The sequence below is a fragment of the Cavia porcellus genome, unplaced genomic scaffold (genome assembly GCF_034190915.1).
Source record: "Cavia porcellus strain 051 isolate PalLab524CR breed Dunkin Hartley unplaced genomic scaffold, mCavPor4.1 scaffold_8, whole genome shotgun sequence".
NCBI lineage: Eukaryota > Metazoa > Chordata > Mammalia > Rodentia > Caviidae > Cavia > Cavia porcellus.
In genome coordinates, this window is record NW_026947491.1 from 3,219,615 (window position 1) to 3,234,086 (window position 14,472).

A 14,472-nucleotide genomic window follows, 5' to 3' on the forward strand; every position below is an offset into this window, starting at 1 on the left:
TCTCCACGCTGTAAACCTCCAGGCTGCAGGGCACCGGTCCCCGCCACTTAAGTCTGCCGCTTACTTTTTAGAAAAAGAGCCAAACCTAGGCGCGCACGTCATACGTCACTTCCGCCCCTCCGCGCGCCCATGGGCCGCCCCTTCTCTGGGTCTGTGTTTGTTTCCGGCGTTTCAATAAAGCTCGATTAGATTCGAAGAAGCCCGCTCTTCCGGGAAAATGGCGGCCCCCGCCCGCGCCGCCGAGTCGCCGTCGGCCGCGGATCCGGCGCCAGCCGCGGCGCCCGCCGAGGGAGCCGCCTGCGCGCCGCTCGGCCCGCCGCAGGCTCCGCAGCATGTCCTCGCCGCCCCGCGGCCTCGAGCCCCTCGCTCCCGAGGGCTGGGGGCGGCGGAGTTTGGCGGAGCTGCAGGAGATGCTGCGGCGCCAGGAGAGACTTTTGCGCAACGAGTAAGCTGGGTCGCGGGAGTCCCCGCCGGCGCCTGGGTTCGCGCCTGGGGAGGACCTGTCACCGGAAGGTGACCTTGCCTCGGTCGCGTCCGGCCGCGTCCCCTCCTCCCGCGCCCGCGGCCTCGGGCCCCGCTCCAGACGGCGCGAGCCCAGGAACTTTTGGCTACTACTGGGCCCTGGGGCCCTGAGGTTTGCGGACGCAGTGCAGCATGGTTTGCAGCAGTGAGAGGCGCACACGCCGGGAGGACATCTGCAGAGAGCGTCCGACGAGGGGAAGCCAGAGGGCGGGCTGGGAAGGCAGCTGGGTGTGTAGTAGATAAGGGTGGCTGAAGTGTTCCAGGCTGTGAGGGAAGTCACGAACAAAAGTAGGAAAACGCGTGAAGAGGGGTGGAGTCAAGGTTCATTGCACTTAAAGAGTGTGCGGAGTTTCAAGGAGAGCATAACAGATACTAGTTAATTAAAAGGTGGAGCAGAGGGACCTGCAGAGAGATGTTAATCCGCACGGGAAGCTGCAGGAATGAGTGTGGCGTGGGAAGCATGGAGTGCCAGAGGGAACCGCCTCTGTCCCAAAGGAAAAAGAATCAGAAAAAGAATTTCTGCTGTCACTCTGCAAAAAGGGCACAGATCACTTGTTGGTTGAGTTAGGTGAAGTCTTCTGGTAGAGGAGGATGATTTTTCTTTGAGAATGGGTTTTATTTTCTTTTAATAATTTGTTGTCTCTTGTTTTGGGGGACATTTGAATAATTGTTTCATTCTTACTTTGAGCCATTCAGAAATCATACTTCTGGCTTAAAAATCATTTTTTCTCCCTTTGAATATAATGTTTTACCTTTTAAGTTTGTCTTAAGTTTAGAAACACAGCGGTAATGTGTATGTGTTTTTTCCATTTGACAGAAAATTCATTTGCAGATTGCCCGACAAAGGTAAAAAGATCTCAGACACTGTTGCCAAGCTGAAAGCTGCCATTGCTGAGCGTGAAGAGGGCAGAGGAAGAAGCAAATTGTTTTATCCTGTTAGTTTAGACTTTGAGCTAAGGCAAAAGGCAATTGCGGGAGTTGATGTGGACATAGATAAAACGTCGAATTTTGAACAGATGCTTGATATTTCATCACCAGTTCCTGGCTGTTCCCCTGTAGATAAAATCAAGTCATCCAAAAGTACATCAGAAGAGCAGGGACTTGTGCATCCCACTCATGAAGACAGTGAAGGGACTCCACGGGGTGAGTCTGTGGTGAGCCAGCACCCAGCTCCCGACGGCAGTGCTGGGGCACTTGCCCCAGCGGAGGCTGAGGAGCGTCTCCCACAGCATGATGTCGAGGGTCCCACAGAAGATATTTCCAGCGGCTTGAACCACCTGCTTGTTGACAAATTGCAAAGGATCACGATTGCAGATGGAGGTGAAGACCATTCAGGAGCAAGCACAGGTGCTGAGACCTTGCCAGGCCTCTGCAGTGGACCTCCTAGGAGGCCTCATTACATAGAAGTGCTCGAAATGCGAGCCAAGAACCCAGTGCCCCCGCCACATAAATTTAAAACCAATGTGTAAGTACCGCCGGGAACCACCCTATCACAGGACATCATGTGTGTGAAACTCAGAAAGGGCTGTGTGAGCATACTCCTCGGCAGGCACAAGCAGTGTGGAAACAGCGAAACCAGCTTGGCAGGAGCAGAGGGTTTCTGTGGAAAAATACTTTGATTTTGAAGCCAAATAATTTAAAAGGTTTTAAGTAGCAGATGGGGAATATCAAATTTCAGGATGCTTAGCCAATATTCTATACTAAACACGGAATTGGAGAGACAATTTGTTAGGGCTTTTTTTCCAGCACTGATTTCTGGTGTGCAGCTCCGCTTCGATTAACCCGGTAAGCACAGGGAGAAGCAGGTGCAGGTGCTGCTAGGCCTGTCAGTGTGCTTCTGTGTAGGCGGCATTGCTCTGGGGGTACAGTGAAGTAAGGCTTCTGTTCCCAGGAGAGTTCAGGACCTGGGTGAGGAGCAGCACTCACACTCCTACTAGGAAAGTTAACTACATAATAGTAACAGTTTCTGGGGTCTGGGGAGAGGCAGAGGAGAAGAGCTAAAAAAATAAAACTTGATTCTTGCTCCTGAGTTCCTTGCTATAGTTTTGTTTCTGATATTTCCAGAAAAATAAAAGTTCTTTAAAAGGGAAAGAGTTGTTCTTCATGGATTGCACATGTAATATTTAGGTGTACTTACAGGGATGCTGACATAAAACACTATTATTCCTTTATTTGAAAAACAGAATCTCATGTTTAGAAATACTTAAGATGTGTTTTTGTTGTAACAAAGAGACTTTAAAGTTTGATGCTACCCTGTGATTCATGGTTTTTTTAAATATCAAAACATTGCTGCTGTGTGGCAAAGCAGTATTGTTCTACATTTCTTGGGGGGGGGGTGAAAGTGATCCTTAATTGAGTATTCTTGTTCTGTATGCCCTGAGGTATCTTCATTTCTAAGAAGCCACTTTAGAAAACCAGAAGCATCTTGTCCAGTTAGCAAGTACAAGAGAGTGTCAGTCGGTTGCAGTTGTGCGTTGTGATCCTTTGGCTGGGAGCTGGAGGTGAGGGGAAGCAGTGAGGGCTCCTGAGGGTCAGGGATATTTCAGAGTGAGGGAGCAGCCTGTGCAGTAGAGGAGAGCAGGACAGGCTGAGCCTGCCGGAGGCAGTGGGCACAGAATGGCAAGCGTTGCGTGTCCGTGGTGGAGAGTGAATCGTGTTCTGTGGCCCTGTTTTTATGGTGCTGGATGTGGCGCCCAGGCCTCATGCCTGCTAGCCTGACCCGTACTTTGGCTTGTCTCTTCCTTTGGTCTTCTGCATGTTCTGGCTTTGTGTACTCTACCTGGATGCTGGAGGCTTCCCAAAATACTGGGATTTGTACCACCAGCAGCTATGAAACACAGCCACTTGGGTGCCCATGACCCCTCAGGTCCATCGCAAACCAAGTGGAACTCCAGCATTTTCCCAGACATCCTGCTGTGTTTTGACCTAGGTGTCTTTTTCCTGTCTCCAGCGCCACCTCTGTGATGCATTTCCTGGCTCTGCATCTGTATCTTCGCTCTTTATTCTCTCGTGTCAGAGTGAAGGTTCCCATCTCTCCCATGGGGTGTAACTGGACTTTCTGACTACCCTACTGCCAGCCCTTCCTCCCCTTCACTGCCAGCCCTGCTGCCAGAGTGGCGTTTGTAAAGTAAAGGTCCAGACCTGTCACCTGGACTAGAACCCTGCACTGCAGCCTGGGCCCAGCCTCCTGGCCATCTCCTCCCCAGTTTTCTGTGTTGTGCTGCCCACCTCTAACCTGCTTCCCCCACTCACTGCTGGGGTGCTCTTCTCCCCTCAGCCAAGCCCGTTCATGTGTTACCTTGAAGCTTTGCTGATGACGTCTCTCCTAGAACAGATCTCTTAGCATGCATGGTATTGCATTACACTGAAACTGTGCACTTGTTTGTGGTAGGTTGTTTACAGTAAGCTCCTTTGCAGATGTGTTTCTGAGTGAATAAATGAAAATGTAACCTCAGCGTGAGTATGAGGTGTGAGAAAGGAAAGAACGGCCCTGAGCGTGTGTCTGTACACCCATAGCCCCCGTGGACTAAGTGTGGGTAGACAGCGAGGGTTAAAGGTTGTGTGTCTGTGTGTATGAATGTTTTTGTTGTGTCTGGAGAGGTGACTGTAGTCTAACAGAAGTTCCCCGCCCTCAGGTTGCCGTCACAGCGCCGTGGCTCCCCTGGTCACTGTCGCAGGGGAGAGTCTCCTGTCTCCTCCGAGGAGCGGCGGCACAGGGACAAGCAGCACCTCGATGACATCACAGCTGCACGGCTCTTGCCACTGCACCATCTGCCTGCACAGCTGCTGACCATAGAAGAATCCCTGGCGCTTCAGTGGCAGCAGAAGCAGAGTTACGAGGTATTCCGAGCACCAAACTGTTCTCACCTTTGTTGGCTGCTCCTGTGTTTGTCAGAAGTTGCTCGGGAGCTCGAGGAAGAAGGGTATGACAGGAAGTATGATGCCGAGGTAGCCATTAGCTCTCAGGGGTGAGCCAGAGCTGCTAGAGCTGCGGGCACAGCTGACGACAGGCAGCATCCCTTGGAGAAGCAGCAGCACTGTTCTCTCTCTCCTTCCCGTGAACCCCACTGACGGCCCCTTGCTCATGGGGTACAGCCCATACCCGCTAAGATCACTGGGAAATGGGCCCCCAGTCTTGCTCCCCTTTGGTATGGCACAGCACTCAAGAGTGGGGAACAGGTCGTGTTGCCGGCAGAGCTGAGTCGTGCCCCAGTGAGGCGAAGGAGCCTTCTGCTCTGGTCACCTAAATCCCTTTGTGCACTTTTTCTGAAGACCTCTATAGTCTGCATGGTTCCAGTGTAGCTGCTTCTCGGCATGTTAGCATCACTGCTGGTTAGGACTTAAGCATCGAGGAAGTGCGTTTATATTATCTGGGGCTCTAAGATGCCTGTCGTCAGGCAGTCTGGGGTTATAACCATTCTCTGGCAGGGCAGGAGTGGTGGCTTCTGCATGTACCTGCTGGACTTACATGTGGTCCTGGGGGAAGGTCATGGGGAAGACCTGGGGGCCCCAGGGGGAGAGCCTGCCTGCCCTGGCTTCAGGGAATGCCCTCGGCGTGTGGGAGTCCACTGCCTGGCTGAACTTGCTTGGGCTTTTGTCGAGTGTGATTTCTGTAGGACTTTATTTGGTGTTAGAATCAATACCTGATTTTCCTGTGTCATCAAAATGTAATTCTCAGGCCTGGAAGCCATGATTTAATCTGCAGAAGCAGGTTCTGTCATCTCGAGAAATAAACATAATTGGTGATTTTTGACATTTAGTGCTTCAGGTCATGTGCTGTGTCCTTTCCCACTGAAATACTATAAGGAAAAGATGCGAATGTGTAACTTTTTGGTTTGTTCTTTGCTTTAAAGGAAATGCAGGCGAAGCTCGCAGCACAGAAGCTAGCAGAAAGACTGAATGTTAAAATGCAGAGTTACAATCCAGAAGGGGAGTCTGCAGGGGGGTACCGAGAAGTGAGGGATGAAGACGACGCCCTGTCCTCTGAAGACGAGAGCTGAGGGTGGCCTCACGGCGGCCTTCCAAGCCTGACCGCTGAGACGTCGTTCCTTTCATCAGACTGACAAGTGTGGTGATCAGCGTCAGACAGCGCTGAGGGAAACCTGTTAGACTGACACAGATGAAGCTACAAGGAGAAGCCCAGCATGTCTTTCAGCGGATGATCTTCATGTGCCTGAAAAGTTTACTATTTGAACATCATGTTTAACCATATTGTATTAAAGTTTTGCGGCTTGTCATACATCAATCTGGTAATTTAGTATGTGGCAGAGTACAATGTTTTCTGAAGGCCAAGTGCAGTCAGATGATTTTGCCTTTTCCCTAAATGTCAGATAGCACTCATCACCTCTCCCAGCGAAGTCTCTACCTGCCCTGCACAGCTCTGGTGAGTGAGGAAGGGGCCGCCTGGAGAGGTCGGTGCACCTGCACGGAGTTCCTGGGCCCCTGGACCGAGAGGTCTAGCATCCAGGGAGGCAGGAGGAGGTGTTTGTTTCCATCTGCTTAGGAACAGGAAGGCTTTGAGGAGGTGCTGAAGGTGTGGGACCTTGCTGCAAGGTCAGTTTGCAGGGAGTGACTGTATAGGAAGTGCTCAACTCAGTTGAGCTCGGTGAAAGGAGGTGCTGGTCTCGGGCGGCAGCTGATGGGTTCTGTGAACTCGAGGGCGACAGGTCCACATGCGGGACGTAAGTGTCTGGTAAGGAGACCAGATTTTAAAGGTGACAGATATCAATATTTTAGGTCCCTCCCCCACAAAAGTCATATATAGAGAGGCCATGGAAATCTCAGGCTTGGGGCTGGAGGGTTAGCTCAGCGGCAGAAGTGCCTTCAAGAGTGAGGTTGTTAGTTCAATCCCCGGCACCAAAAAAAATAAGTTTCAATCTCATTTGTGCAGGTTCCCATCATTTTAAATGATTGTATGTTGTCTCCTGAGGAATTTACACTTATAAAAAAAATCTTCCCTTAATATGTAGAGCCTTAAAATACTGAAAGAAAAAAAAAATAAAGTGTTACAGTAACTTCAAATGCTGATGATGAATTTTACTGGTGTCTAAATTTTGCTTCCTTCCAAAGAGGCCATTCAAGTGTGGCGTGTGTAGGGAAGCACACTTGGGCCACAGGCCTGTGACACCTAGAGAAGCTGCTTTCCCTCGCCCTCTTCCTGGGAGAGACCAGCATTGAAGGATGCTGAGCTGACAATTTTGTTGTTTTTAGTCTTTTTTTTTTTTTTTTCTTTCTTGTCTTTTTGAGAAAGGGTCTCTCTAAGCAATTCAGGCTGGCCATTAGCTCACTTGTAGCCCAGACTGGTCTCGAACTTGCAACAATCCTCCTGCCTCAGCCTCCTGAGTGCTGGGATTATAGGTGTGAGCCACACACCTGGCTTGCTTTTAGTCTTTAAAGCTAACAGCTGGTTTGAGAACACGAGCGATTTAGTATCCTGCGTGGGATGAAAGGGCCAGCAGCTTCCGCAGGACTGGAGGCAGCAGTGTTCGTGCACACACCCTGACTTCAGGCCAAGCCTCAGCTCCAGCCTGAGACCGGGGAGCCCGCTGTGATTTGGGGTTCCCTGCAGCCATACACTCAGTCTGGAAATGCAGTCATACCGCTTACTGTTTGACAGACTGCTTTGAAGATTATCAACATTTTTATTAAATACTTTGCACATTACATAGCTCCAAGATATTTTTCACCGTAACTGTTAAAATAATGTCCTATTGTATAAAAATTGTTTATGTGATTTCAACAGTGATTTGATCAATATCTTAAGAGGTAATCACATTGACCAGCTGTGGTAGTACAACCCTGTAATCCCAGGAGTCTGGGAGGCTGAGGCAGAAGAATCACAAGTTGGAACCTGGCTTGGGCAGTTTAGTGACTTTGGGGGTCCTGCCTCAAACTTTAAAAAGGGCAAGGGGTCAGGAATGTAGTTCACTGCAAAGGCTCTGGGTTCAATTTCTGCTACCAAAAAATCCCAGAAAAAACATGTGTTTATTTCCAGAGACATTTTTAAAGAAGTGAAATTGCTAGAGAAAAGGTATGTAAGTTTTTGAGAACCCTGTTATATACCACACATTTCAGAGAGTGTGTCCACTTACATTTCCTTTAGCCATATATCAGTCACCCAGAATTTAAAATCACTGTAATAAAATAAATTACTCTTTAATATATTTGCAAATTAATTGTAGAAAAAGCTTAGTGAAGGGTGTTTTTTTTGGGTGTTTATTTTCCATTTCTATTCATTGAGGTTTGCTTATTCATATGTTTTTGTTTTGTTACTATTTTGGAGAGCCTGCCCTTTTTCTTAGTTTGAATTCTTCCTGAATTAAGAATGTCTATCCTTTGTCATGTAGCACTTTGTATAGCTTCTGGTGTTTCAGTGTAGTTTTCTTTAGAAGTCTACCTTTACACATGTGCTTAAACGTACACGTCTTAACCCAACTGGATAAATATACTAGTTTTGTTTTTTTTTGTTGCTTTTTTTTCTCTTTTACAATTGTCTTTCATTCAATAGGAATTTTATTATGTTTATGCGTGTAATTCATTTAATCTACATAACTGGAATGAAGAAATTTTGATTACCTCTAGTTTGGAGATACTGTGTAGGGTGGAGATTTAAGATAAATCTTTGCAAGGGGTTTATCAGTTGCTTCAGTATTGAAAGCCACTGTTTTCCTTGTAATGCTCTATTTATAGATTATTAAATTTTTATGTGTCTTTTGCATCTTTGGTTTATTTCTGGACCTCCTGATTTTTTCCATGTCACCAGCCATTCTGGTTTCAATTGCTGATATATTTGGTAGAGCGAGTCCCCTCTTTTTCTTGGAAATTTGGTGAACTATAGCCTACAGAAAAGCAGAAAACTGATGTGCGATCTCCTGGATAAACCGGCCGCTGAGCACACCACGAGCAGGGAAGCCGTCGCTGGCACTTGGAACCTCGTGTCCCCAGAGGCCATGACTGTCCTGACTTTGTCCTAAGTCTCCACTCTACAAACATTTTAAAAAATCTGTTCATCCTGAGACCTTATAGCTTGTTCTGTCCACTTTCGCCTCCCATAAATATGGACCCAATCTGTGTGTTGCATCCTTAACTCAGCATGGCTGAGAAGAGGCATGTTGCGTGGTTTCCCTTTCCTGCCATAGGGCGCATTTCTCCAGGGCTGCTCTGTCTTTATCAAGTGACGTCCCTGCATTTGGGCTGTGGGAAGCAGCACTGTGATGCACACTGTGCCTGTGAGCGCATCTCTGTGGGGCGCATGCCCCTTTTGGGGTTGCAGGGTGCACTCCTGCCTGTGGGGCTGCTGGGCCCGGAGCTGTGCAGCAGTTCTGGTCTCAGCCGACTTCGGTTTTAGCCAGTGTGATGTGCATGGCAGCTTCGTGCTGGTTTTGTTCTGCATTTCCCTGACCAGGCATGGCACGGAGCTTACTGGATGCTTATTGGCCTCTGGATTTTTTCTGAAAAGTACCTGTTTGAATCCCACCCTTTTTGTGTCCTGTTGTCTCAACGGTCTCCTTTTCTGTGGTTTGTAGGGTATATTCTGGACACCAATCTGTGGTCTTTAAATAAAGAATTTGGTATTTGCTGGGTCATGTTTGTATCTTCTCCCCTTTTAGATTCAAGTTTTCATTGTCTTCATGCTGTGTTGATAGTGAAAATTCTTCATTTTAGTGGAAAATCTGCCATTCTTCTGTCTTGAGTTCTTTGTGTCTTGTAAGGAATTGGCTATAACAGCAATAGATTATGAGTTTTGGGGCTCACTGCCTCTGTGTCCTGTTCCTCCAGGGAAACTCTGTGCGCTCGGGGCCAGTTAGTCTGTTCGGTGTGGTCATCGATCCCTCAGCTAACATACTGCGTGTTTTGAAGCTAATTTCACAGTGTGGCCTGTGAGAGCTAAAAGATTTTATCAAGAGCCTTATAATGATGATAACAATTAGGACCGAAGCAGTTTTAGGAGAAGCAGTTTCACCATATGAAGTGAAATGTTTTAAACTCACTAGCACTTGGAACTTTTAATTTCGTGTTAAATTAACCAAGAAGAATAAGACTCCTTAACTATTTTGACAAGGGGAAGTCAGAGCATTGAGCTAAAGAGAGCCCCAGCTATGTCCGGAGAAGTTCCATGTTAGTAAAATCAAAGATATTGTAAATCAAGGCCTCACTTGGAGCACATGGAAATACACCTTCAATTTAAGAGGTAGAGACTCAGCTTATAAATTGTCTGAAAATATTCCTAAGAAATACGTTTCCATTTTCCTAATTATACCGCATATACTTGTATTATATACCATTTCTAGTGATTGTTTTGTAAAGATGAAAGCACATCTTCAACTTAGATTTTAGCAAAAAGATTTTACCTCTAGCTGCTTTTCACACTGAGGCTCCATTAAGAAAAATGTCACTGCAGTGGAAGGTAAGTTTTAACTTGAACTATCATTTTTTAGTTCTTAGGAAAGACAGTTTAGAATTCATTCCACCCACTCAGTGGGGAAACTGAGGCACAGAGGCGCGGAGTGTAAACACCAGTGGCTCAGGCTGACTGCAAGCCCACATAGCAAGTTACCCACTCCCTTCTCAGCTCAGCAGCAGCAACACCAGGGCTGCACAGTGCAGTGAGGCCCCACGGGCAGGGGCCAGGATGAACCCTGAGGTTGGCAGGGGCAGTGATGGCAGGGTTCTTGCTTCAGTACCACATTTCCCGGAAAATAAGCCCTAGCTGGTCATTGCCGTGGTGATGGCCGGTGTCCCGCCTCCTGTTCTTCCTGTTCTCTGGCGTGGTGGCAGGTGCAGCAAGCACAGGCTGATTGGGCTGGTGCTTCTGAGCCCTTTTTCTCAAGGCTGGTTATTATCCAGCAAGGCTTTATCTTTGGGAAGACACGGTATTAGCAGAGTGCTGTCTGTCACTCCTTGGGAGGTGAGTGTGCTGGTTTATAAGACAAAGAACTGGATGTCTCACACGTGTCTTTCCCTGCAGAAGCTCCACGAAGAGCAGAGTCTAGGTTGCACCTGGCCAGGCCACCAGAGCTCTGGGCACCTGCGCTACGTGCAGGTGAGTGCGGGCCCAAGGTGGCTTTGAGGCCCTGCTGAGGCCCTTGCCCCTGCGGCTCCTGTCAGAGGTGGAGTAAAAGCTGAAGTCGGGGAAGGGACCCCGAGATGCCTCCAGACCACCCCCACCCCTAACACCCCAGCACAGGCCTGCAGCAGCAGGTTGCAGATCCCAGCACAGATGTAGGCACAGCAGCCTGGGCTCAGGCGGTGACCCCGAACTGCTGTACTGTTCCCGCCCCACCTCTGCAGCTTGCCGTTCTCCGGCTCCAGTGGACATCGAAAGTGCTGGGAGCTACCGGGTTGGGCCGGCTGAGTTGGGTGCCCGGGCCCTGTGCCCTACTGCTGGCCCTTGCCCTTGCCCTAGGCCTGGGTCCCACCAGTGAACCACTGGGCTGCTGGTCACCCACCCTGTGACTAAGGGGGTATGGGTGGTCCCGGGAGCAAGCCTGGGCCCCAGGTTCTGCTCAGCTCTGTCCCTCCTGGAGCTGGGCTTGGGAGTTGGGGGTGGTGACAGGAGGTGTGGCTGGTGGTGGTGGTGGAGAGAGAGAGTCAGACAGACACAGAGACAAGAGAGATAGACAGAGACAGAAAGATAGAAAGCTGCTGCCCCGCCTAGTCATGATCTGGAGGACAGTGAGGCCTCCGGTCGCCAATGGGTGGGAGCCTGCAGGAAGCACAGGACGAAGTTGCCTCTGAACCTGGGGCATGCACGGCGGGGACAGGCCAGGTAGTGTCCAGCTCGCAGCTCTGGGTAGGGGAGGCCTGGGTGGATGGGTCGGGTTCTCAGAATAATGAGGAGTCAGATTCAGTTCAAAGGCTTTTTTCTTTTCTTTTTTTGAGTGATCTTTCAGGGGCCTTCCCGGTGATGTGATACAGGGTTGTTTACTGGGGAGCCCTGGTAAGGCAGACAGGGGACCGGGTGTGACAGGCGAGCCAGGCTCTGAAGTGTGCACAGGGCCAGGGCTGTGAGGGTGAGCAGGGACCCCAGGTATGACAAGTCTGTCCCAGCCCTCGCAGAGGTGGTCTGCGCCCATGTAATACAACGGAGGACTTCAGGAGAAGCTCGCCTGTCACTGAGTATCCTGATCCAGTGACCGTGGTCCTCAGACTGGAGAGAGACCACAGACACTCAGTTCGTGAGGAGTCGGCAGTGATAGCACAGAATGGAGCCCGGCACCTGGGAGCCCGAGGACGCCAGACCTGCAGGGGAAGGGCTGACATAGACCCTTGGATTTCAGGCCTCAGCGAGGGAAGAGAGCTGGGGTCCTGCACCAGCCCATGGCAGTTTGTTCTGCAGCCCAGAGAAGGAGAAGAAGAAGCCAGGCCTTTTCACCGTGCCTGCTCGGTGTCAGTCACCGCGGCCAGCTGCCCCATAAGGAAGGAAGGGCGGCCTTGGGCCGGCCAGGAGCAGACCCAAGGAATAGCAGTGGGGTCTGGCAGGCAGCTTGGGTCCAGGGCCTGGGTGGTAGAGTAGCACAGCAGGGCCACCCCCAGCCCTGGCTTCTCATCCGTGCGATGGGAATCTCAAGGAGACCTGTCTCAGATACTTATTAAACTCCATGACAAGGTGCACGGACCATGTCTGCACCGGAGCCTGTCCCTGGGTTCCTTTGACTTCCCTGGGGCCCAGTGAATGGTGGCTTTTGTCCTAGGTCGCAAAGGCACCAGGGCTGGGACAGACCTACGCTGCCTGACTCTCTGGCCAGGCTGCTTCTGTGACGGTCCTCTCCCTGCCTATGCCTTCTTTTCATAATACAGTTCCTGTTTTTATGCAGTGAGACAAAATTCGTGCTTTACTGAAGAAGCATGATTTTGCCTCCTCACCCACAGGCAGGAGCTCTGAGGTGCCTGAAATTGACCCACACTGTCTCCGGTGGACCCAGGGTGACCGGAGACATTAATTTGTGAGACAGGCTGGGGCTGGGGGGCCTGGGCAGCGCTCCGCTGCCTACAACTAATTGGCTCTGCATCTTGCATCTGCTGACGAGGCACTCCTGAGAGGCAGGGAGAGGCCAGATACGATCGCCCTGAGGAGGACGGAGTGAAGGACACAGAGATTAGCCGGGTGCCCCCTTCATTATGACGGGACCTAGAGCCAGAGCCAAGAATTGGATCCAGATTCCTCAACTCCCAGATGGATTTTCTCATCCGGAGGTCCTGCCACATTCCTGCTGCAGAGCAGCCGCCCACCCAGTCCAGGGCCCACACCTGGGCCGAGTTCATGGGTGTGTGTATATGTGTGTGTTTGTGTGTGTGTGTGTGTGCACGCACGCATTACTGCTTCCTTGGCATGCCGCTCATCCTTAGAAAGAAAGAAAAATAAAATTCTCACCCTTGGAAAATGGTCTCTTAACTGAGAATAACATTGATAATACACAGGTTGTTCAAATGCTCTTAACCACATCTATTTTTAAAGAATTTTTGGCATGGGAGGAAGTCCAGAGTCCAAACAGATTCGACGCCTACATTTCTTTCCAGAAGAATGTGCACGTGGAAAAGCATCCTGCAAGTTATTAAGGTTAAAAGGAATTTATTATATTAGTTGAAACTCTATTTGACCAGGAAGGGCCAGTGCCCATGGAGAAATTTCCCCAGAGAACACTTGAGGCACACCGTCAACTTTCACCACTAGGGGGCGCGGTCTCAGTTACACATCAGAGGATCCTCTCAAGTACAGTTAACCGGCTGATTTTCACACAAAGTTAGCTTCCTAACAAGGTAATCTATGTACAGATTACCTGTCCCTGATGCAGGCCTCTGCCCTCAACTCAATCCTGTATTTAGAAAATATGACCATTAAACCATCTGGTGTGAAAATTTTTATTTAACTGGACTCTATCTCTTATTTTACTTATCTTTTTGAGACAAGATCTCCCTGTGTAGTTCAACTGGCCTTGATCTCACTATGTTGCCCAGGCTACCTCTAAATCATGGTGATCTTCCTGCCTCAGCCTTCCAAATGCTGGGATGACAGGTGTGTGCATTTCTGGCTTTGCACTCTTTATGAAACCACCATAGTCAGCACTATGCTAATTGCCCTGCCTGCAGTCCTCAGCCTTGCCCCAGTGCCTAGGCCTGGATCTTTGTAGGAAACAGAAATCGCTTCCCCCTTGGGTGTCCTGAAGCCTGGGCAGCTGTGGGTCTTTAGCTCTTCTTTCCTCTGAGGAAGACCCCAGAAGTTCTTCATAGCAGGATGCAGTCCATATGTTCGTTCACTAGTTGTCCATTCCCTTCCCCAGCAGTGGCTGCTAGCATCTGTCCCCTAGCGTGTGGCAGACTGCAGAGCCAGTCCCATAGGGGACACTAGCAACCCTGGCCTCAGAAACATAATGAAGGGTGCTGCGGGAACACAGACCTGAACACAGACCTATCCCCCGCCAGGCTCTAACTCTTGTTCTTCCCTACTCCGCAGGGGCGCAGCCCTGGAACTGCACCACACACCACAGGTGAAGTTGTGTCCCCCGGGGGGTGGCTGCAAAGTGTGTTCCCTTTGGGTGCACCTCGAAATACAGACAAGGCTTATAGCCACACAGCAACAGAAGTGTGGGGCTAGGCATCACGGTGATTTGGGCGGTAGAGGGGAGGAGGGGAGGTGAACGAGTTCCTCCTGAGCTATGATAGCAAACTGAGTGCTCGGTGTAAATTCTTGGGACCTGAATTATCTGTTTTCTAACAAGGAGTTGGACATGTCCCAAGATGTCTCTTAAAGCAGAAGTCCTGAGAAACACGGAATTTGGTGGTAAAACCAAGATTTTGGGGAGGGGGTGGAGATAAGCGTAGTCTCTGCCCTCTTTACTCTCTCTCCCTTGAAAATTCAAAATCACTTTAACAGGTCAGAGATTTTAAGAGGTCCTGGGGTAAACAGCCCATTTAACCCAAGTTTTCCCAAATGTATTTACCTGGAGATCC

At 49.7% G+C, this 14,472-nt stretch overlaps 1 protein-coding gene across 2 annotated transcripts; it reads left to right on the forward strand.

The window, feature by feature from the left end:
• The first annotated feature begins 201 nt into the window (after positions 1-201).
• Polr2m (RNA polymerase II subunit M) lies at positions 202-8,239 on the forward strand. Of its 2 annotated transcripts, none has more exons than XM_063254280.1 (4): positions 202-445; positions 1,340-1,987; positions 4,158-4,362; positions 5,376-8,239. In XM_063254280.1, exons 1-4 carry the CDS (start codon positions 333-335, stop codon positions 5,520-5,522), a joined length of 1,113 nt encoding a protein of 370 aa, XP_063110350.1. In that variant the 5' UTR covers positions 202-332; the 3' UTR covers positions 5,523-8,239. The 2 variants fall into 2 exon arrangements, with proteins under 2 accessions (XP_063110350.1, XP_005000056.1); XM_004999999.4 differs by lacking the exon at positions 202-445 and adding an exon at positions 485-750.
• Positions 8,240-14,472: the final 6,233 nt, after the last annotated feature.

Excerpts from the sequence above, each read along its gene's own strand:
- Polr2m (XM_063254280.1), top strand. The coding sequence starts at position 333 with ATGTCCTCGCCGCCCCGCGGCCTCGAGCCCCTCGCTCCCGAGGGCTGG. Across the intron at positions 1,988-4,157 it reads CATAAATTTAAAACCAATGT|GTTGCCGTCACAGCGCCGTG; the intron begins GTAAGTACCGCC and ends CCCCGCCCTCAG. Across the intron at positions 4,363-5,375 it reads AGCAGAAGCAGAGTTACGAG|GAAATGCAGGCGAAGCTCGC; the intron begins GTATTCCGAGCA and ends TTTGCTTTAAAG.